General features: G+C 37.1%; 1 protein-coding gene across 2 annotated transcripts; it reads right to left on the reverse strand.

Annotated features, from left to right (window-relative positions):
* LOC117409023 (uncharacterized) lies at positions 1–16,705 on the reverse strand. 2 transcript variants are annotated; one of them, XM_059006482.1, is made up of 3 exons: positions 16,465–16,705; positions 4,603–4,657; positions 1–3,076 (listed from the first exon to the last, which is right to left on the reverse strand). In XM_059006482.1, the coding sequence occupies exons 2-3, from the start codon at positions 4,632–4,634 to the stop codon at positions 2,191–2,193; spliced, it is 918 nt and encodes a 305-aa protein (XP_058862465.1). In that variant the 5' UTR covers positions 4,635–4,657; positions 16,465–16,705; the 3' UTR covers positions 1–2,190. The 2 variants fall into 2 exon arrangements, with proteins under 2 accessions (XP_058862465.1, XP_033870429.3); XM_034014538.3 differs by lacking the exon at positions 16,465–16,705 and adding an exon at positions 16,382–16,433.
* Positions 16,706–23,689: the final 6,984 nt, after the last annotated feature.

The following is a 23,689-nucleotide window of genomic DNA, read 5'->3' on the forward strand; positions in this document are numbered from 1 at the left end:
TACAAGAAACAATTTATTCTGTACATTTAATTACCCAGTTCATTTAAAAACATTTAATGATAAAATATATACACTTTTTATAGAGATTTTATATAATATAGAGATCAACATTTACAAAAAAAGGTAACATATTGTACATCTTCTTTTCTCAGTAGTATCAATGTAAAAAAAAAAAAATAATAGATCCATTCTTACCAACAAAGAAAAAAAAACATTCAACACATTCCAAGCAGACCTTTATTTCTATTCATATAAAACGCTTTACACACAGAACTTCATTGGCTGATTTTGTAGCGTGCACAGGGTCAACCTATGTGAAGGCACAGCATTGGTTTTATTCTTGCACATCTTTGAAATTGTTATCCAGAAAAACAGCGTTGCACTGATCACAGGACAGACGACTGGGACAGACGACTGATCACAGGACAGAGTGGCTCTTTAGGCAAGGAGCATTAGATTGGACCCTACCTTGAAACAACTGGAGTTATAAAATGAATAAATAAGATCATGTGTGAGTCATAGAAGTTCAACGGGTTCTCTTCATTTTAGAAATGTTTCACTGAAACTGTCAGAGAATCTGACCAGACATGTGTCACTCGATCTGCAGATCTCACACCTGCAAGATAGCAAATCATACCTAAGGGGTCTTATTGACAAAGAATTTACCACCATGCTAAGTTAAAACAGAATTAATTTTACCTAAAAAGAAAACTATGTTTAAAAGCTAAATAAAACTTCTGCTACACAGCAGGGCATTAAGTTTCTATCAGGCACATTTAGCACAGTGGCACATTCTTTGTGAGCTTGGCCCCTAGGTTTTTACCAAGTGATACTGATGGGGGGGGGGGGGGAGTTATATATTACATTTGTACTTAATTTTTTAAAGAATAGATAAAGAATGCAAATATCTTAGTGTAGTGGCGATTTAAATTCCCATTAAAAAGGTATGTTTTGACACCTACAAAATACTTTTTAAAATTCAAAATAATAATAATAATAATAATAATAATAATAATAATAATAATAATAAAAAAAAGTGAAGCACACTCATAATTGAAAAGCGCAAACACTGGCACCAGCAGTGTCCGAATATATATATATATATATATATATATATATATATATATATATATATAGAGTCTTATAATTTACATACAGCTATGGCCAAAAGATCCCCCTATATTATTATCAAATTTTGCTTCATAAAGTCGAATGAAACCTGCTGAATAATGTTACATTAACATATTGCATTACATTCCGCTTTGTAGTGTTCCATATATTTAACAAAAAACAAACATGAAATACTGTACTATTATTATGGCTTCCGGTAGACTTTTGCAATATCATTGTGTAGTTTCTTTGATTACATAATGTAAAATAATGTTCATATAGTGTTTGGTGTTTGTGGTGATGTAAAACTGTTGGCCACAGTTGTATAGCAGACATCTTTGGGTGATCAGTGCGATAACCCGAATGGTGCTTTCTTGGTATTGTATTAGCTTTGTTTATACTAGGCTGCACAAATTCAGGCTACGTTTCTTGCATAACAAGATCCACTTGCAGGAGAAGTTGGCAAAGCATGCAAAGGCTTCACATTCCCTGCAGGTTTTCGTCAGCTTTGTTTTGGCAAAAACATTTACACCTTTCAAACATGTATAACCAGAATTCCATACAAGCACCAACAATCACCCTGTCTAAGACTTTGGGCTGTATTCTCACTGCAAATTGTCTGCGTTATTTTTGTCATAAAGTGAAAAAAAAGACACCATTTAAAATTATGAAATGAATAAGAAACTACTTCAGCCTACTTACAGGCCCTGAAAATAAATGTCCGAGTTGTTTACTTCTCATATGATAACTTTATTGGGTGTGTTTTTACTATCTGAAAAAAATTATATTTTATATATATATATATATATGCAAATGAATTTGGGAGTATACAAATTTTAGAAAAACTTGACCTTTGTTTTATAATAGACTGTAGTTGCATAAATAAGGGCATAATCAAAATGAAGGAAAAGCTTGGTATTTGCTATACTTCATCCTTTTATGTCCATTTACAGAAAGCTACCACATTTTGGCATCGAACCACAGAAGTCTTTTTCCTTCCAGCTTACATCTTGACAAATGCGTTGCTGTGACTCCCGCTGGCAGTGTTCTGAAGAGTGAGGTGGTGTATTGTGTAAAAGGCTACTCCTCATCCTCTCCCGCTGTAGCAGCTTCTAGAGCTGCAAGGGCCTCGGCCACTTCAAGGTCATCAAAAATCTCAAAGTTGTCTATGGAACTACTGCTGTCTTCAGATTTAGTATCCGGCTCCCCTCTTTCTAATGGAGAGATTCTGTCATTTAGTTCATCCACGTCAGCTTGCTGGGAAACACATTCTTTCATATCTGCCAGGGAGATACTTGCATTACTAAGGTTAACCGCTTCAGCATTGTTTAAAATAGTTATATTGGCATCTACTCCATCGACTGAAGCACTGTCTGTAACATCTACATGTACATAGTCATTTTCAAGGCTCTCGCATGTCTGTATTGTAGGGGTGTTTACTTCAGGTTGGCAGTCATTCAATAAAGAGGGTTGTTTTCCATTTGAAATGGCTATATCTTCTGTTTTTGGTGTAGCTTCAGTTTGTTCTTCACATACTTTTACCACACTACTGTTTTGGGAGGGGGCAGCTATGTAATTATCCACTAAAGAATTGTTCAATGGGCTGGATGAGGTGTCACTAACCCCTTCATTATTTGGCGTTGCACATTTCTTTTGAGTTTGCTCATTCTCCAAAATATAGAGTCCATTAGTTTCCACTTTTAACTCTTCTTTGTTCTCCCCAAGTCCACATTTCTTCTCTGCAGATGGGAAGCATGTCCTGTTGATCTGATTTTTGTCATTTTCAATATTTTCTACTCTTTGTTTCTGTGCTAAAGTCTTCTGATTGTTCAAGTCCAGCTTGTTGAACTTTTGCCCTATTATGTAATTGTCTGTCCCCACCGGTTTCTCCTGTTGTGAGTAAACAGACCTGGATGCATCACTTGTCCGTCCATGCACTTCTACTGGAACTGGATCAAATATGTAGCTTTAAAAAAAAAAAAAATAATAATAATAATTTAGGAGTGTCAAATTACAGCCACCATTACAAAACATACAAGTATAAGATTAAGATTAGATTTTAATTATGGTGAGGCCATCATCGGGGCAGCGGAATAATTGCACACACAATGTGTGCCGAATGAGTTGGTCAGAACCTGAAGATTTTCTTCTAGCTATAATTATTTTGTAGCCGACAGGAACATTCTCAAGTCTGTAGAACAACCCCCAGGCTGCATTATGTTGCTTGACTGTACACCACTCTTAAACAAAGCACACTTTTTATTGAACAACAACAACAATGTTGCCTTAGCTTTACCTTCCTCCATTTTGCCATGTAGGTGCAAGGCAGTCACAGGAAATCATTTAAAATGTGTTTAAAATTGGGGTGTATTAAAATATCATAAAGCACATTTTGCTTGGTGATATAACTGGTGTGCTGTTCAACTGCAGAATACAGTGTCGAAAGTTGGGACAATATTTTTGTTTTAACTTGTTTTTTTTATTTTGGTAAATTTTATTTTTAGAATTAAAATGCCACCTCAAACTCATCAGAGGATGAAGTGTGATTACTGCAAAAAAATAAAAAAAAATAAAACAAGAAATAAGATGGGATGAGCTTGCCAATCACACAAATGCTAAAGGAAGCCACAAAACATGTTTACAGTGCATTAAGGGACTCTGGGCTAGATCATAAAACTATTAGCAGGATGGAGGGTGTATGTATTTAACTAAATGTGTTACATACTGTATTCTAGAAAGCCATTCTATCAATAATGTTTAAGTGCTTCATTATAAATACAATATTGTAAATGTAGAATTCCCTTGATGGTAATCAGCTGGTTTACATTTATATATTTGCTGCATGACAATGAATATTTGACTCCCGTTTGTATCCCTTCCCTCTATTTCAAACTTATAAATGTTACTATCATTTTGTTTAATATCATATTTAGATTTTCCACAATATTGTTTTTATTTATTATTATTATTATTATTATTATTATTATTATTATTATTAATTTCTTAGCAGACGCCCTTACCCAGGGCGACTTACAGTCGTAAACAAAAAAAATACGTTTCAAGAATCACCGTACAAGTATTAATACAATTAAGAGCAAGACAAAGGCTAACAGTCACACCATTTTAAAAGACTTGATTGTTGTATAATCGTGACAAGTTTAAAATCTATTAATTAAACTGCATTAGTTATTTTCTGCACACCTAATCGATTTTCTTATCAGATTTTCAACGTATTAAGGGACTTTGGGACAGTTAAATCAAACTTATTTGGATGGTGAACCGACATGTAAAGTTCTGAGATACTGTGGTAAAAAAGGCACAATAGAAATAAATACATAAAAAAAATAAATCTGTGCCTCAAAGATTTTGACATTCTGCTACCCTGGCCATCATTATACCAGATTACAAGTACTAAATATGAAAATCCATGTTAACTGTGTCTATGTTAAATCTACCTACCTCACTCATACAAGATTCAGATACTTCTCTTACCTTTTTATCATCCGACAGCATCTGCACCCCATCTGGACAGCTATATAGTTAAGATCTACAAAGGCAGGAATTGTTTGTTTATTATTTCTCCAATGTACTATTGCGTGCTGCAATGTTATTTCAAGGAATGTCCTGGCCTGACATTTCAATACCTAGACCTTAGCTTCTTTTTTTTGTTTTTGGGGGTTTTTTTTACAATAAATGTCAGACTTGTGTTGGAAAAAGCACATATTAAATGAAAGGCCTTTACTCAATAAGGTATTGTAATTACTGAAATATGAAACGAGGAGTATGTAGTACTTCAGAGTAAACTTTCCCATATCAAGTTGTGTCGAAAACACCCCTGCAGGAGTTAACATATTAATGTTCAAAGAACATGCAATATGTAAACACGTTTAGAGTAAAAGCAAAATATGAAACAGCTGTAAAATTACAGGAAGTGAATGAAGTAAGATCTCTTTACCATTACAGCACAGACCCCATTAGTACTAATATTGGACTAACTTGCCCAAGTTCAAGATTTATGATAATCAGCCAAGTGGAAAACAGCTCCCGCAGTAGTGTGCTGCAGCAAGCTTACAGGAATCGCTTTCTCACTGTCATTAAGAACACTGCAGGCTATTACGCGTGGAGCCATTATGTCAGTCACCCATTTCTGTATGCTGAGTGAAAGCCCTGAGGCCCTAAAATATAAGTGGAGTCAAAAGTATATCCTGGAATATAAACACACATCATGCTCTGATAAATCTATGACACATCCCATGATATCTTGATTTATATTATTGTATTAATGAAAATAATCAGATGGCATGTTAAAACAACTGGGTGCTTTGTGCTTCAATCCACCGATTGTTTCACAAGCATTCAGAGAATCAGAGCAGCTATTCCAGCACGGGCCGCTTGAGGTATGGATCTCTGTTGACCTTATGCCATTGTTACTAACATTTGTTCTTTACATGAGCTTAGTTTTTTTTTTTTAAAAAAAGGAAGGAGGAAGAAAGAAAATCAATGATATTGCCTACTTCAGTGATATACTGAGTGTGTGTGTGTGTGTGTATATATGTGTTACGGGCAAACCCCGAAAGTGTGCAATACACGAAAGTCCAAAATGAATCACAAAGATCTTTCATTCCAGGTTTTGCCCGGGCAGATCTAGGAGTGTCCAACAATGCCCAGTCAAAGTCCGAAATGAATCTCAAAGATCTTTCATTTGAAGTTTTCAGGGGGCAGACAGAGCTACGATTGAAGAGCTTGTTTGACCCGCCTACCTGAGTAACGTCACTCACTCACTCTCATCTCATCTTATTCACTCACTCATCTCATTTATAAAAACTACACAGGGAGTCCGGTTTCAGAAAATATTTAAACATATATTTAAAAATGTATTTTTTATTGACGACATGATTATATAAAGTATTTAATGAGATATATGACAAATGTATTTTAAACAAATTATTAAAATCTAGAAACGTACGTACACTCTCAGTCACTCCGCTGAGTACGCTCTCCAGCTCTTAGATCGTCTGTCAAACGTGAATCAGCTAATCATTCATGTTCCACCCAGTAACTGCATCCATCTCTCTGATTGGACAGTTCAGTTCAACTCCTTATTATTATTGGTTGTTATTACGTTATTAATAATACTGGCCTTTTTATACGCAAGTGTCAATGGGATTCTCGTGTTCCGATGTTGCGGGTAATATTGTTCTGAAGTGTGATGTAGGTTTTATATATACCTCGATTCCTATCTGGCTGTCGCCGATGGTACTATGCAGGTGTCACTGGGGTTTCTCATGTTAATTCCTTGTTCCAAAGGTCTGCCTGTCACCCAGAACAGGAATGAATGAACAGAGAGAGTGATTCAGACTGAACAACTTTGTCATTGGTCTCCCATTCGTTGTGCAGAAGTAGTTGGCAGAGCACAGTTTGCCTGGGCAAAGCCAGAAATGTGTTATTTAAAATACCTGCATTTATAAATTATATATTATATATATATATATATATATATATATACATATATATATATATATATATATATATATATATATATATATATATATACAATGAACAATGATGGTCACTGGCTGAATTGATATTTCAGGTTACATTTACAATCACATACGGTGCAGAACTAATTTATTGTAACGTTTTGTTTTGTTAATGGACTTTGCGATAGCTGCAGGTGGGTGTCTTCAGTAATAGTCGTATCTACAAGCTATCAACAATAACAATCAAACATTTTGTTACAGACTTTCTAACAAGTTGCAGGTCATACTCAGCCCAATGATCAAGCAGCACTTATAAAGGAAGTTAAATAGATATGTGGAAAAACGAGTTGTGAATATAAATGAGGATACAGCATCTGAAGGCATAACTGTGCATGTGTCTTGCGCAGGACAGCAGGCAAGTTGTATCTTGAGATGTGACGCATGTTTCTGTCATGTGTTCAGTATTTTTTAATAATAATAATACTCTTCAGTTCAAACAATACACTTGGAATTTCCCAGAAATAAAACTATGCCAAGCAAACAGTACCCTAATGGCAGAACTTGAGTGTGCAGTAATGCAAGCTAAATAAAACTGCTGAACACAAACATCAGCTTCAGTTGTTTTCTCTTGTGTAACACAGATATATTAGATGCATCTTTTCCACTATGAAGTTCTTTTTAACATGTTCTGGACAGTAAACTGTTGCTGCTGATCATAACAGCACAACGAATGGGAGACCAATGACAATGTTGTTCATCCAATAAAGAAAAGTTCTTGGTCACCTTGACTACAGCTGCTAAAGCCTGTTCCTCAATATTTTCAATCACAATTTTTTTTTTTTTTTGTTAACACACTTTTAGAGCATATTTTATTTGTGGGTGTAACCTTTTCCACCTTCCTTTGTAATGGCTGCAGTGAAATTTTTTTTTTTTTTTTTTAAAGTTTGACTTGTTGTGCCTCAGTGGTATGAAACACCCAAACAGGACCAAGCATGGTTACTATTCATTCTAACAAGACCTCTCAAATGATCAGCAACCGTATAGGGCACAATTCTGTTTCATTCATTAATTAATTACCCCAAGCATACCAAAGCACGTGTGAAGATAGTGTTAAACAATAACCACTGCTGAAGCAATTGAGAAATTCACAGACTGAGTGCAGCTACCATTTTTGTAATGTTGAGTTAAAGCAGTGCACTGCACCAGACAAAGTTCAATTTTCAATGCCCTGCCTGTCACAAAGGGAAAAGCACCAGACAACAAGGATTTTGAGAGGAGGCTCACTTTCCAGTAGCTTTTTCTTCTCTTTAATTGCAGAGAGCTCACCTGCAGATGACAGACCCACATCTACCCTTGCAATGACTTCCTCAGACATAAAATGATGTAAAGCAAATGTCAAACAAATAAACACCGATTATCAATAACATTCCCCTCTCATACAGCCACAGTCTAAATATTAAAATAAGGGGAAATAAATACATTTTAACCCTCCTTCTGGGGGGGGGCTGTATTGTAATGGCGAGCTGCAAACACACACTGAAATTGAAATGGCACACTTTCATGGTCATAGAAAGAGTAGACCTTTAATTCTACAGCTAAACCTTTCTGTTTTTCAACAGGACCCACTTCCAGAACATCATTTGCATCATAAAATGGTGCACATGCAACCCTTCAGTACCCTTGGGTGTTTAACACATCCTGCACTATTAGCCAGCTTACATCCTGTTAATTATTAAACGTTGTTGGGACTTGCATCGTTGATATCACTTCCACAGGACTGGATGTGAGACGCTTGTAACAAACTTACCTAGCGTACAATAACCAAACACCTAGGCCATAAGTGTATACTAGCACCGAGCATAAAACATTCAATACCACAGTCCCAGCAGGTAAATCAGTACAGCAAAAAACAAGGATTTCACGAGAACCAAGGGAGTAAATTCTAAAAACAGGATAGGTTTATTATATCTATTTGTATATAGTACTAAGAACAGGTTCAGGTCAGAAATCTGGCGAATATCAACCCTGATTCAGTGGTAAGCAAACTAAACATCCAGGTTGGTAGAACAACAATATCAAGTAAAACTATTAGTAGAAGCAACTACCCAGTATATCTCTAGATAACCCTTAAAGGAGCACACCAACACTGCAATGCTAATCACATAAACATGGCAATTGCAAAAGACAAACATTTATATATATATATTATATATATATATATATATATATATATACACACACATGCACACACATACATACAATATACTTAATATATGTACAGGCCTTTGTACTGATACATACAATCACAATACTAATGTATAGCAAAACCATTAATAATCTGCCTCGCTGTTGGAACTTGAGTACACCCAAAAGAAAGATAGGGAAGGAGACACCAAAAAAATACAGGCAGGCCAACCAATAATCAGGCTGTTCATTCTATGGCCCACGCAGTTGCAATAATTATATCCAAGTGTATGAGTACTTAAGTTTCAGTCCCGGGCTTGATATTAAAACGCACCCAGAAAGTAACAAACCAAACAAAACAAACCAATAAAGTTTTAGAAAAATAACACAACAATCCGGCAATCCCAAAAGAACGCTCTCCAAACAAAAACCCGAATGGCCATTCAAAAAATATTTGTAATCCAAACTGCAGCAAAAAAATAGAAAAGGATCGATCTCACCCGGTTGTGATGAATCAGTGTGCAAGTCCACCAGTTCATACAATGTTGGGAGTCGCCATTTGCTTGAATATGTTCTCTCGTTCCGTTGTCCCGTAACAGCAGTAAAGTATCAAAGTAAATATATAAATCAAACCAACTGGATGAAAATAGGTCCCAAAACGGAAGTATTGAGTATTGAGCACTGAGCAGCGTGTGATACTAGCTATTGCACTAGTATTAGTCGAACCCGCTATAGAAACTGGTAAAAACCAAAACACAGTTGTTTGACATAACACCGACTAGAAGCATGCTATACACAGACTAACTCATTTTTTCTGCCGTTTGAACAGGTTGCCTGTAAATTCTCTCTCTGTCACTCTAATAACTCCCTATTTTTTTTCTCTCTCCCAAACAGACTTTCAAAAACCTTTTTTATACCCTATTGGTCTAGAGCAGGGGTGCACAATTCCGGTCCTGGAGGGCCGGTGTCCCTCCTGGCTTTTGTTCCAACCTTGCCCTAAATTACTTAATTGGACCAATTATTACCAATTATTGGTCTAATTAAGTAATTTACAACACAGTTGGAACAAAAGCCAGGAGGGATCCGGCCCTCCAGGACCGGAATTGTGCACCCCTGGTCTAGAGCTTTCAAACAAAGAAAGCTCCGCCCCCAATTACGGAAAACAGTCATGGCCAAAATACCTAAAAAGAATTAGTCTAGGATCATAGCGTTTTATCCCAAATTTAAACAATGTACTCAGCACACGAACTAAAACAATAATTGCCCCAAGAGTTTATTTTTAAACCAGGCAAGGATATAGATTATATACATACATATATGTATGGCGAAATATTAAGGAGCTAATTAAAAACGCTGTCATGATATAACTAGATTGCCTGGCCAGGCTTACTGGCATTCACTTAAGAATGCGCAGGTGCTACGCTTCTTGCAGCACATTGTGTGGCGGTTGCCACACGCTTACTTTATAATATACAACCTACACTATCACCGACCTCACTTCACTCACCTGAATTATTTCCCATGTTGTCAACCTTATCCCACTGGGGATTCCTGGTTTTAGCCTATTGGTCTGGTTGCCCAATGTGGCAAATGGCCAGACTAGTTTTTAAGAGTTATTACCTGGGACTAGAAATCTCATCCAATGATTCCAAAGTTATACATATAAGTACAACCCTGGTTTGAATTCACAGAAAGGTTTATAAATAGCATTTGTATGATAAATGTGAGTCTTCAAATTCAAGGGCTGATAGAGCTATGTTTTGAAATCATCGCATGAGTTAAACTGGTTCAGCCTTTGGTCTACCCTTATACGATTTTTTTTATTAATTCGAGATGCTGGGAATATTAATTAGTCATGTTTTCTTTTTGCTTGAAATTTAGTGCTGGATGAGTTAATTTTGCCTAGTGTAACGAATTAGAAAATTGAGGGCTGTCCTTTCTACAAAGTCAGAAAAAGATGTGGTGGAAAATTATGATACCACACATACATTCTAGTTTTCAAAAAATTGATCAAGCTATGATAGGTAAACCTAAAGAACTGAATGAGCGCAGACAAGAAAATGTGCAGCAAAAGACACAGTGAGAATTTGTTTTGTTACAATATATTTCTGTACAGACAGGAATATTTGCATAGGACTTGACTGTACCTGCATCGTTACTAGGAGACCAGATGTCATGGAGAACAAGTCAGTATGATAGCACTGTAATAAATGTTACAGGTGGGGGTAGTGCATTTAAGACATTGGCCTTACAATTCATGATGCTACTTGAATAAGTACTGTATGGAACAATACCAACACACATTAACTAATGTACTCATTAGTTACTGTTGCTATCTTCTTAGAATAATTTAAAATAAGCGTTACAAGTTATTATTGATATTGTTTTTATCATTATAACAGAGATTGCTGCATTACTGACAGAATCTTTGATAGGACAGGGATATCTTTGCATTATTTACTAAGTGCTTTTTGTAAATGCATGAGAGGACAAGGTTTTATAGTAGACATCAGGCACACTATTACAGTATATGCTTGGCAACAACCCTGCTTGCTGCGTTTGAGGTTGTTCTTTGATTTTGAAACATGAAACATGAACCAATTGTTCCCAAAAAGTGTTCAAGCAACTAGATGTGTAGGCGACACATTACAGACATTTTCACGTGTCAGTTCAACCAACAACATCTGAGCAACTACTGTAGGTGGAAAATGCTTTAAAATCTCACCAACTATTGGATCCTCAGATTCCATTTGCTATGCTTCTTTTGTTTTGTACCTTGAACACACATTATTTGCATTGTGCTACTGCAGAAAAGCTACCTGTTGCAAAGACAGGAAGCACGGAGCCACATGAAATGGACCAATGGTCCCCATCTCACTGCTCTAGATCCTTTTGATATTGCATCTTGAAAGTACCTGGAAGTGTTTTAGAAGAATCACAAAATATTTGGGGGGGTATAATGGGGTCTTTACACCCCCCCCCCCCCAAATATTATGAAAGTCTGGATCCGCCCCTGAATTATTATTGTTCAGTTCGTGCCTTTTCTTTCTCAGCAAAGCTAACTTTTTAAATTGCATGTTATGGAATAAAAATGTAAGTGAACAAACAGCAAGTGCCCAAATTAGCGTTATGGACGTGGGTTTATGGATGTGAACGTTACGGACGTGACTGATAGTAGGCTTGATGACATTGCAAAGAAATCACATGTCTTATCATGCACAAGCAACATATCAACTGAAATCACTAAAGGGCACCACAGCACATTGTCATGAGACCATAAAACAGATCACAATACCAAAACATTGTGTTGCTCATTTTAATGGGGGTTAAAGTGTTTTCTTTCATCTTCTAATCTTACTTTTTTCTGTTCATGTTAACGCTCCTCCTTAGTAAAATGTCTAGCATCGTGCAGTGCCGCTAGTTAAAATGACAAAGTTAGTGGCAATGTGCTAAAAACATGTGTATGCTGTAGCTAGGGTTGCCACCTGTTACGTATTTTAAGGAACCGTTCTGTATTGAACAGTAAAATGTAGTGGTGTTTCGTTTCAAGTTAGCACAGACCGCAGTTTGTTCGTTATATTGCCTTGGGTGCCACGCTGTTTTACAGTCCGAGGTTCCCAGTGGTAAACCATCAGTGGGCAGACCCAAACTGTATTCTGCTCCACGTTTTACTGTGTGCCACTGAGATGGGAACAAGAAGACAGTGGAGAGACCCTGTAGTTGTGCCTTTTTCATGGCTTTCACATGGGACTCTGGGAGGGATGCTTTTAAGGGCTCACAAATGTGTTCCTTATTTTAGAGTTCTTCAGGTGGCAACCCTAACAGTAACTACACGCAAGGTTCACTTTGAAATGTTCCCTCATTTTCACTGATTTAAGATCGCCCAAATACACGTACCTTTAAACTGAAGTGACATCAGGGTGTTTGTTCAGTCACACTTGGATTTTACTTTTCATTTTGCATCGAGTTCTTATAACAATTCAGGACACACTTTTCAGGATTGTTTTTGTTTATTTTTTATTCCTGTGCCAGTTTACATGTTTTTATTTAATAATTGAAGTTTTGTCTGCGTTTTTAACTACTTGTAGCACGGGTCCACTTTGTTTTTGTCTGCGCTGATGTCACAGCCAATGAAGGGGGAAAGGGGCGCGTTTGTAATCTGATTGACTGCAGTGTAAAAAAAAGAAGAAAATAAAACGTTCCCGTTCTAGTTTCTCTGTCTCTCACTCTGTCACTGCTGACAGGTTTAATTTATCAGCAGCTCAGAAAGCTTTCAGAGAATACTGCATTCTTACACAGAAGATCCTTCTACATTCAACATCGTTAAGAAAACCTAATAAGAGGTAGATTTTAATGATATTCTTAATTATTAAAAATATATATTATATAATATAATGTTTAGTAATCCTGTCAGTCCTGCTGACTGAATGACCAGACAGTTTTTTCATTTAAACCTTACCATCTTGTTTCTGTGCCCCACATGCGAAGTGTATACATAATACAAATTAAATCAAGTGTAATCACCATTTTATTTATGTTTGGCGATATTAAAAAAAAAAAAAAAAGCCATATATATTTTTTGGACAAATGTCCATTTAAAGTTTTCTTTGTTTTTTTTTAAACAAGATTGTAATTCATTTATTGATTATATTTCAGACACCGTCACATCCATACTGCTGAGCTTCGGGCTGTACTATTACAATATTAAAAACTAGATATATTAATTAATATGATTTTGGGGAGCAACCACGTTTTTCTTATAAAATTACATTAAATGTTTTTGGTGCAGGTCCCATTAATCACAGACTTTTGAGAAGATGTAAAGTGACCCAGCAATGCTTGTCCATGTCTGTCACATCCAGAACGTAAGTTTCTTTGGGCCAAAAAAAAAAAAAGGTGATACTTTGAACCATGGAATTTTAACAAGACAGTTAAAAAAAACACTTTATCTAAATAATGTTTCTTTAATTCATTAAAGGACCCTTGTGTATGGTAACAAATGTCACGTCCATAACTTTGCAATTGCCAGTTCTCACCTTCTCTGTAGTTTCTCCAGGTTATGTAACTCCAAAGACTATATGCAATGCAGTGTCACAAGGTAACTGGTTACTGAGTTACGATCCCGAAAGTGAATGCCATGTCATAAACACCATCCTTCAGCTCAGCACCCCAGAAGACAAAAGTGATAGCAAATAAATACTGCTGCTTTTAATATGTCATAAAGCTGTGGGGTTTGTTTTTTTCACAAAGTCTGAAATAAAATTGTAAAATGTATCCTTCTGTTTAAATATGGCACACTTTTTGAACACTCACCAATGGTATTTTATTCTAGCTAAATAACTGATGGAACAGTAGCAAAAAAAAAAAAAAAAAGTATTAGCATAATCATGTGCAAGCAATGTAAGCATCAAGCCGAATATCCTGTGTGAGTGTACAAAACGTGTGCCATTTCAAGGATTAAGTGCGCCGTACTTAAGTACAAGGATACATTTTACAATTTTTTTTTTTTTTTTTGTCCAGAAAAAAAAACATAGCTTTATGACATATTAAAAGCTTAAGTGCGTATCCACTATCCCTTTTGAGTCATGGGCTTCTGAAAGGGCCATTTCTGATCTGTTCTCCATATTGGGGGCACATAACTCAGTAATCAATTATCTTGAGACGCTGATAATGCATGTATAATCTTTGTTATTAGACAACCTGGGGAGACTACAGTGAAGGCAAGAGAACTACAGTGAAGGTAAGAGAACTACAGTGAAGGCAAGAGACTACAATGAAGGAAATAACTACAGTGAAGGCAAGAACTGCAGTGAAGGCAAGAGAACTACAGTGAAGGCAAGAGACTACAATGAAGGAAATAACTACAGTGAAGGCAAGAACTGCAGTGAAGGCAAGAGAACTACAGTGAAGGCAAGAGACTACAATGAAGGAAATAACTACAGTGAAGGCAAGAACTGCAGTGAAGGCAAGAGAACTACAGTGAAGGCAAGAGACTACAATGAAGGAAATAACTACAGTGAAGGCAAGAACTGCAGTGAAGGCAAGAGAACTACAGTGAAGGCAAGAGACTACAATGAAGGAAATAACTACAGTGAAGGCAAGAACTGCAGTGAAGGCAAGAGAACTACAGTGAAGGCAAGAGACTACAATGAAGGAAATAACTACAGTGAAGGCAAGAACTGCAGTGAAGGCAAGAGAACTACAGTGAAGGCAAGAGACTACAATGAAGGAAATAACTACAGTGAAGGCAAGAACTGCAGTGAAGGCAAGAGAACTACAGTGAAGGCAAGAGAACTACAGTGAAGGAAAGAACTACAGTGAAGGCAAGAACTGCAGTGAAGGCAAGAGAACTACAGTGAAGGCAAGAGACTACAATGAAGGAAAGAACTACAGTGAAGGAAAGAACTACAGTGAAGGCAAGAGAACTACAGTGAAGACAAGAACTACAGTGAAGGCAAGAGAACTACAGTGAAGGCAAGAGAACTACAGTGAAGGCAAGAACTACAGTGAAGGCAAGAACTACAGTGAAGGCAAGAGAACTACAGTGAAGGCAAGAGAACTACAGTGAAGGCAAGAGAACTACAGTGAAGGCAAGAACTACAGTGAAGGCAAGAGAACTACAGTGAAGGAAAGAACTACAGTGAAGGCAAGAGAAATACAGTGAAGGCAAGAGAACTACAGTGAAGGCAAGAGAACTACAGTGAAGGAAAGAACTACAGTGAAGGCAAGAGAACTACAGTGAAGGCAAGAGAACTACAGTGGCTCAGAAGTTCTCACTTTGGCTTTTATTACTTTTTGTTAAAAAAAATACTGTTATTATTTTAATTAGACTTTTTGTAATTAAATATGCTTTCGATCTGTGGTAAAAGTGACTTACATATAAAAATCCAAAATACATTAAAACTCAAAATAACTAGCCAGTATGTTACCAACACTACTACAACTGAACAAAATGACAGCTTAGTATATTGCCTTATATGCATTACTGTTATACATCTGTCCAGGTTGGCTAACAATGACAAAACATACAATACAGCACTACTGGAAAGGGCATGTAGTTAGTAATAAAAACAAAACAAAAACACACACACACACACACACACACAACAAAACAAAAACACTCGACCTGGGAGACATTTATTTTACAACCTACCAAGACGTTTTGATTTACAACTTAACACAGTAACGCCAGCTTGTTCAAATTATGTTTATACTTTATCGTGTTTGCTGCATGTTTCTCAAACTAAGAGACACTTAGTTTTGAGGAACTGTAAAGTTAAACTTTAAGGCCGTAAAACCCTAACTATGTTCTTCTTAAAATCATTTTAGTAATCTACATATAACGTACTTTAAAACCTGTTAATGTGTGTTAACTGGAAAGTATCGTTGAATCAGCGTTCAATAACAAAGTTCCACCTAACGCTGAACATATGATCTGCACTCTATGCAGTCTTTACATTTGTCAGAGTTCGCAAGTCGTACCATAAACTAAACGGGATGAGTAAACGACACTACAACCATCATCACTAAAGCACACATCTGACATTTTATAGATACTGTACAAAGTTCAAAAAAGCATTACAAATATCCAGAAAACCCCTACTCACCACTGAAAAGTTTAGCTTGTCTGTAAGACCGTGTGACCTTGATCATCAACTGTTGTTGTATAAGGAAAAGGGAGTATGCTTACCTGCTCTTAGAAGTCCGAGCGAAGAATTACAATTGTTACGATGTATTATGAGAATGTAACTTTCTGTCAAAACAAAACGAGTCAAATAAAAACACGGTAGTTTTATAACTAGGCGAGTGCAGTCTTATCTGCTTAGGTGTCCCTTCCTTGTGGCAGTGGCGCGCCCTTGTGATTACAATCTCCCATGTCTTTTGAGACTGACATCTGTATTTGAATACATGTATCGACGGCCTGTTCAGCTCTGACTATGTTTGCATTTTCCTAACCATGTGTAGTGTGGCTGTAGGTCAAAATAAATTCCTTTACATTTTGCACTCTCAGGAGGGTTTTGTATGTACACTTTGTATTAATATTAATAAACCCAGGAGGGTTTTGTATGTACACTTTGTATTAATATTAATAAACTCAGGAGGGTTTTGTATGTACACTTTGTATTAATATTAATAAACTCAGGAGGGTTTTGTATGTACACTTTGTATTAATATTAATAAACCCAGGAGGGTTTTGTATGTACACTTTGTATTAATATTAATAAACTCAGGAGGGTTTTGTATGTACACTTTGTATTAATATTAATAAACTCAGGAGGGTTTTGTATGTACACTTTGTATTAATATTAATAAACTCAGGAGGGTTTTGTATGTACACTTTGTATTAATATTAATAAACTCAGGAGGGTTTTGTATGTACACTTTGTATTAATATTAATAAACCCAGGAGGGTTTTGTATGTACACTTTGTATTAATATTAATAAACTCAGGAGGGTTTTGTATGTACACTTTGTATTAATATTAATAAACCCAGGAGGGTTTTGTATGTACACTTTGTATTAATATTAATAAACTCAGGAGGGTTTTGTATGTACACTTTGTATTAATATTAATAAACTCAGGAGGGTTTTGTATGTACACTTTGTATTAATATTAATAAACTCAGGAGGGTTTTGTATGTACACTTTGTATTAATATTAATAAACTCAGGAGGGTTTTGTATGTACACTTTGTATTAATATTAATAAACTCAGGAGGGTTTTGTATGTACACTTTGTATTAATATTAATAAACCCAGGAGGGTTTTGTATGTACACTTTGTATTAATATTAATAAACTCAGGAGGGTTTTGTATGTACACTTTGTATTAATATTAATAAACTCAGGAGGGTTTTGTGTGTACACTTTGTATTAATATTAATAAACCCAGGAGGGTTTTGTATGTACACTTTGTATTAATATTAATAAACTCAGGAGGGTTTTGTATGTACACTTTGTATTAATATTAATAAACTCAGGAGGGTTTTGTATGTACACTTTGTATTAATATTAATAAACTCAGGAGGGTTTTGTATGTACACTTTGTATTAATATTAATAAACTCAGGAGGGTTTTGTATGTACACTTTGTATTAATATTAATAAACTCAGGAGGGTTTTGTATGTACACTTTGTATTTTGCATTACAAATGCGAATAGGACAATGTTAATTACACTTAGCTTTATTCTTGGTATTTATACATAAATAAATAAATAAATAAATAAATAAATAAATAATAGCAGATATAGAATTGAGTATGTTTATTTTCATAATTTGGGTAAAGTCTTTTTTTTTTTTTAAATCAATTTGTTTAAAAGTAATGTTCAGTACTTTGCTTGTCATATTGTCAATTTGGGAATTTTTCTAAGCTACCTTTGTCTAATAAAATGATTTCAGGTGCACACAAATTGATGGGCTTTTTTCCCCCTTCAAAGAATAAGTAATTTAAAAACTGTGACATGCTTTTATAATTATGTGTGGGTTGCTGGTATATGTCAGATATGTCAGGATACTGTAGTGGCAGTAGGTCATATATGGCATGCAAATTAAAAATACCACTGCTAAATTTGCTCTACCTCTTTCTAAAATGGTTCCGGTGTGGTGTTATTTTGTGGTATGTGTTAACAAGTGGTACACTGTGTACTGCACTTACCCAGGCATGCACAAATGCCTTTAGCTCAGAAAACAAGGAAACGCCTTTCGGAAAGGGGTACGGTGTCCTGAGCTTGGCCCTTAAAGTTTTTTTTTTTTTTCACAATTCAGCAAATTTATGTGACTTTAACTGATGAGCAACTAATTGGGTTATATAAAATTTTAAACACACAATTTTGTGTGTGAACTAGTTTGTCTTGATCGTAGTCATTTGTACAGTAGTTAATCACAGCATTGACAGCATACTGTTTTCTGGCGTTGCCATACATGCCAACAGTCACTACATGGCCGGGACAGTCGCGATTCTTTCGCGGCTGCTGACCCTCATGCACTGCCTGGTAGGGATTGTGTTCACATGACCAGATCTCACTTTAATGATATACTAGCTGAAGTGCCCGGCATTGCCCGGGGAAATTCAATATTTCAATATTTCATGCATGATAACACCGTGTAACAATTTTTTTTTTTTTTGTTCCTGGGTAGTAAGTGTTATTTCCTAATTGCTTATGCCTCAAAAGTATAGAAAATATCTATTATTCCCCACAAACTTTGCTTTTGTGACCAGGACAGTGATATTTTGAAATTTACCTATTTTCCAGAACATTCCAGATAGATTCAGTGCTGAGTAAACTTGGAGTAACTTCTAGAACTTTCTAGTAATATAAATAGTAGTATAAATACAGGTGCCTTAAGCCCACCAGTTCAGTTTAGTTCCAGCTGCCTAAGTGGATACATATCTGCATTTTTCTGAGATGGCATCAAGGTCATAGGAGACTTCAAAATGGTGGCATTCCTGATGGGTCTCCAAGGCGGTTTTATCAAGTTCCCCTGCTATCTTTGCCTTTGGGACAGCAGGGACAGCAGGGACACCAAGGCGCACTACCACAGGCGGGACTGGCCACAGCAGACCGAGTTCTCTGTGGGGAGGAACAACGTCAACGTGGGGAGGAACCCACTGACCACTCAAGCAACTGCTACTTCTGCATGGTGGACCCTTCCAAGCGGACCGAGTTCTCTGTGGGGAGGAACAACGTCAAGTGGGAGCCACTGGTGGACCCCCGGAAGGTGCTGATGCCACCACTGGGAGGAGGAGGGGGGGGGGGGTTAGGAGGGAGGAGAAGGTAGAGAATAGTTTACGTTGGTTGTTAGTGGAGGCTTGGATTTTATATTGGAAATAAGGACATTTAGCAGGAGGAGAGAGTAGAGGAGAAGGAGGAGAGGAGAGAGCGGTAGAGGTCTAGGGCAGCAGGGAGTTTGGTTCTCTTCCATTTCTTTTCAGCAGATCGCAGTGTGGTTCTTGCGGAGCGCAGAAAAGAGCCAGGGTTGGGGAGGGGAGGGTAGACAGAGAGGGGAGGGAGGAGAGTAGATAGTCGAGTTCATCGAGAAAGTGAGCGAGAGGTCCAGGGGGACGGTACAGTACAATTAGCAGGAGTTGACAGGGATAGGTTAGTTGGACAGCATGAAATTCAAAGGTGTTAACAGAGAGGTCGGAGGGGACAGAAAAGAGTAAGGAGGGAGTGAGGAGAAGACCAGTCCCACCTCCCCGTCCAGTGAGACGCGGAGTATGGGACAGGATGTAGAGAGAGGACAGGGCGGCAGGAGTTACAGTGTTATCAGGGGACAGCCAGGTTTCAGTGAGAGCAAGGAAATCGAGCGAGAGGTGGGAGGCAAAGGCAGAGATGAAATCAGCTTTGTTAGCAGAAGAGTGACAGTTCCAGAGTGCAGCAGAGAGAGTGCGAGGGGGGAGAGGCAAAGGGATGAGGTTAGAGGGGTTGGAGGAGCAGCGGCGGAGAGAGGGCAGAGGACAAGAGCGAGAGGACAGAATAACAGGGATGTGAGAGACAGTCATAGCAGGACAGGCGAGACAAATAGGCACAGTGGGAGCTGGAGTGGTTGGGGGAGGGTACAGAGCTGACTAGTAGATGGCGTCTTCCAGAGCGCTGCTAGGTTCAAATCTTTTCCAACAGGCTCTCCGTGCAGGCCTCCCCTTGCTGGACTCCCACAGCTACTCCCGGCTCTTTTGTTGTGAGGCTCTTTGGTTGACTGGCGCACAAATAAAAAATCAGATTCGTTATGGTACAGATTTCTTGCTGTGCCTAGTAAATAGCATTCAGCTGTCTGATGAATGTAGAGACACAGGGCATGTGATAGCATGAAGCAGTCTCACCCTCCTCAGCCCCCCAGCTAAAGCTTAGGGTCACGACAATGTACTGTATATTATATTAATTAATACAATTCACATTGTCAGTTGGGTCATTGGCCAGCCCACAATCCACCCACTCACAAACCTAAATTGTGAAACAGCTGCAGCATTTGAGTTTGTGTGTGAAAGAAATAGACAGATCCATATTTCGGTTCACTGCATTGCAAGAAGACTTGGTTCAATAATTAACACATTTCAAAAAGAACATTAATAAAATCAGAAACACTAATTATTCTTTATTCTACAGTAGCTTTGCATATAGCAATTCGAATAACGTTGACACTTTTCTGGTCAGTGATGACCTTTCCTGCAGAGGGTGTGCTTTGTGAGAGCAAGGGCTGTTACAGCATGTAACCCTCCGATCTACCTTCTGGTCCTTATAATAGATTGTTTTCAACTGTTGTTAGTGGTCTTTTATTGTCTCTATCCTTCTGTTTCAATCCCCCTATGATGTCTGCTCAGGTACTGCAATCCCATGTTAGACAATCACTTGTTTGAATGTGTTGGTGTCATCTTTCTTTGTTATGTGTTTGCCTCAATGTGGACATTTTAGTCATGAGATCAATGGTAAAAAAAACTCTACATTTTAGAACATGGAAGAAGGCTGTTACCGCTTAGAGGTCCATACACAGTGGTTAAATAATTTATTAAGGCAATTGGGCATTTCAGAAGATTATGTCATTATGCAGGCCCAAAAGCACATCATGAAAAAACACATTTGTAGGGGGAAAATGATAAACTAAAAGTCGCTACATTTAAAAAACATATAAACACATGACATTCTGGGTCCACTAAAATAAAGGGCTTTACATAATCTCTGCAAGTAAGAAATTGCAGTGTCCAGTGTGAAAACACAACACGAAATAATAAAATTAACATCCAAAGTAGCTCTATAGCACTAAAATGTTCAATACAAAAAAATGGTGCTTGAGTTAGAAGCTCTTGCAGGGTCTAAAATAAATAAATTAAAAAAAATAAATAAATAAAAAAAAAATAATAAAAAAAAAATAATAATAATAATAATAAAATATAAACATGGATTGTACCTAACAGGAAAGCGTAATGAATCAGACTGCGGAGTCTGTATCATTTGAAACCGCCAACGTCCACGTCTTCATCATCTGAACTGGACCCTAACCCTAACCCTGAATCTTTCAATGCACACAGCAACTACTTCTACGCAGTTTTTTCTAATCACATGAGCCGCGATATTTTCCCTAAGGCATTATTTGTGCATGGTTATTATCTGTAATTAGATGATACCAGAAATGTGAAAATGTGATTTTCAGCTATATGGTGGTGGGGCGTTGACCCGGGAGAATCCGGTATTTTAGATTTGAAAGGGCGCCAATCGTCTATTTAAGGATTCCAAGATATTTAGCAAAGGTCAGAATTCCAAAAATACCAGTACCAAACATTCTAAAGACATTATTAATGGCATTTACTATTTACTGTGCTCTTTTTTTAAATTTAATTCAAACATGATTTTATGATAAGTTAATATGGCAAGTTGCCTGTCTCTTGTGTTAAGAAAGAGTCTTCATTGATTTGCAGTCCTCATGTTCTCTCAAAAGCCCTGTCCACACTACATAACCGATCTCGTGAGCCGTACTCAAAAACGTTTTAATTAATCCAGCTCAGAGTCCACACTAAAGTACCGTTTAATGTTTAGTCGGGCTTAATACATACAAACACTATTAAAATAGTGTGGTTACAGTTCCTAGCGCAGCAATGGATTGTGGAACTTAATATGACATTATCCCACCATGCACTGTATGTATGTTATGTTTACAACCCGGCAAATATGGAGCCCGTGCCCACGGAAGATATAGTGCTTCTTAGCATGAACGTTATGGATTTATTTCTTAAAAACACAAGGTATATTTTATCATAATGTGGGCGTTTTGTTTTGAACTCTGAAGTTCACCTTGACAGATTTCATCGCTCCAGATATCAATGTGCCTTGATTTCGGATCTGATCACGTCGCTCCATGAGCCACCATTTTACAAGAAGCCTCAGAAATTGTATACGGTACATCAGTATTGATAGTCCTTCTCAACTCCTTCAGGCGCCTGTTCTGAGAGCTGTATTTGTAATGTACACACGCCAAAACATATCAGAAAGCATTTTGGGATATTGGAGGATACACAAAAAATGTAGTTTGGTATTACAGCATCCACACTTCTGACAAACAGCACTACCTGATGAGATTTAATTAGAACCGGACTCGAGACTGCCCCCTGAGGTGGTCTTGAGTACGGTATTAAACGCTGTGTAGTGTAGATGCTAACCGTTTATAGCACTTTTAAGCCAGTTTAAAAGGCATCTAATATGCATAAAGGCATAGTGTGGACAAGGCCAAAGACACTTTTATACCATAAGAGACAGGGTCAACTGTATCAGTAATAACTTAAACAACAAGACCCCCTTCTTTAATAGGCATCATGATACATGTAAGAGGGAAGTGTATAGTAAATGAAGGTGATACAGTATATTCTGCAGATGAGGTACTCGTTAGATGCAGGTTTGTTCCTGATGAAGATGATTTGGTTTGTTAACTTAAATGTATTTTCTATTGCTAAAGTCTTCATGACAAGTACAGATCCTTGACTTGGTATGTTACCACGTTTCTGTTGACAATCTATTTTTCACACTTTTACAATTCACAGCATTTGCCTGGACAAGCACTAGCAGAATTGTGCTGCTCCCTAAGAGCCTGCCTAGTGGGCATAATATATAAATATAATATATTCACTGGTTTTCCTCATCTTAAATTTTTTTCTTGTGCATATAAAAACGACTATACCCTGGAAGGTTTCACAGATCCCGAGAAGCACTAATGGTGGACTGCCTTGCTTAAAATAAAGTTAGGCAGTCCAAGATTCATGCTAATCAGGGCCTGGGAAACTGGCCATCTTTACTAATACAGCAGAATCTGTCATATCTGATCCTGTAAGATACAATACCCTCTATTAAATCAATGGATCTCTGGCATGTGTTATTTACACTGCTACCACCTGAACGGTACTGATGGAAACTGATCTATGGGTTACTTTGAC

The sequence above is a fragment of the Acipenser ruthenus genome, chromosome 2, assembly GCF_902713425.1.
Source record: "Acipenser ruthenus chromosome 2, fAciRut3.2 maternal haplotype, whole genome shotgun sequence".
Taxonomy (NCBI): Eukaryota; Metazoa; Chordata; class Actinopteri; order Acipenseriformes; family Acipenseridae; genus Acipenser; species Acipenser ruthenus.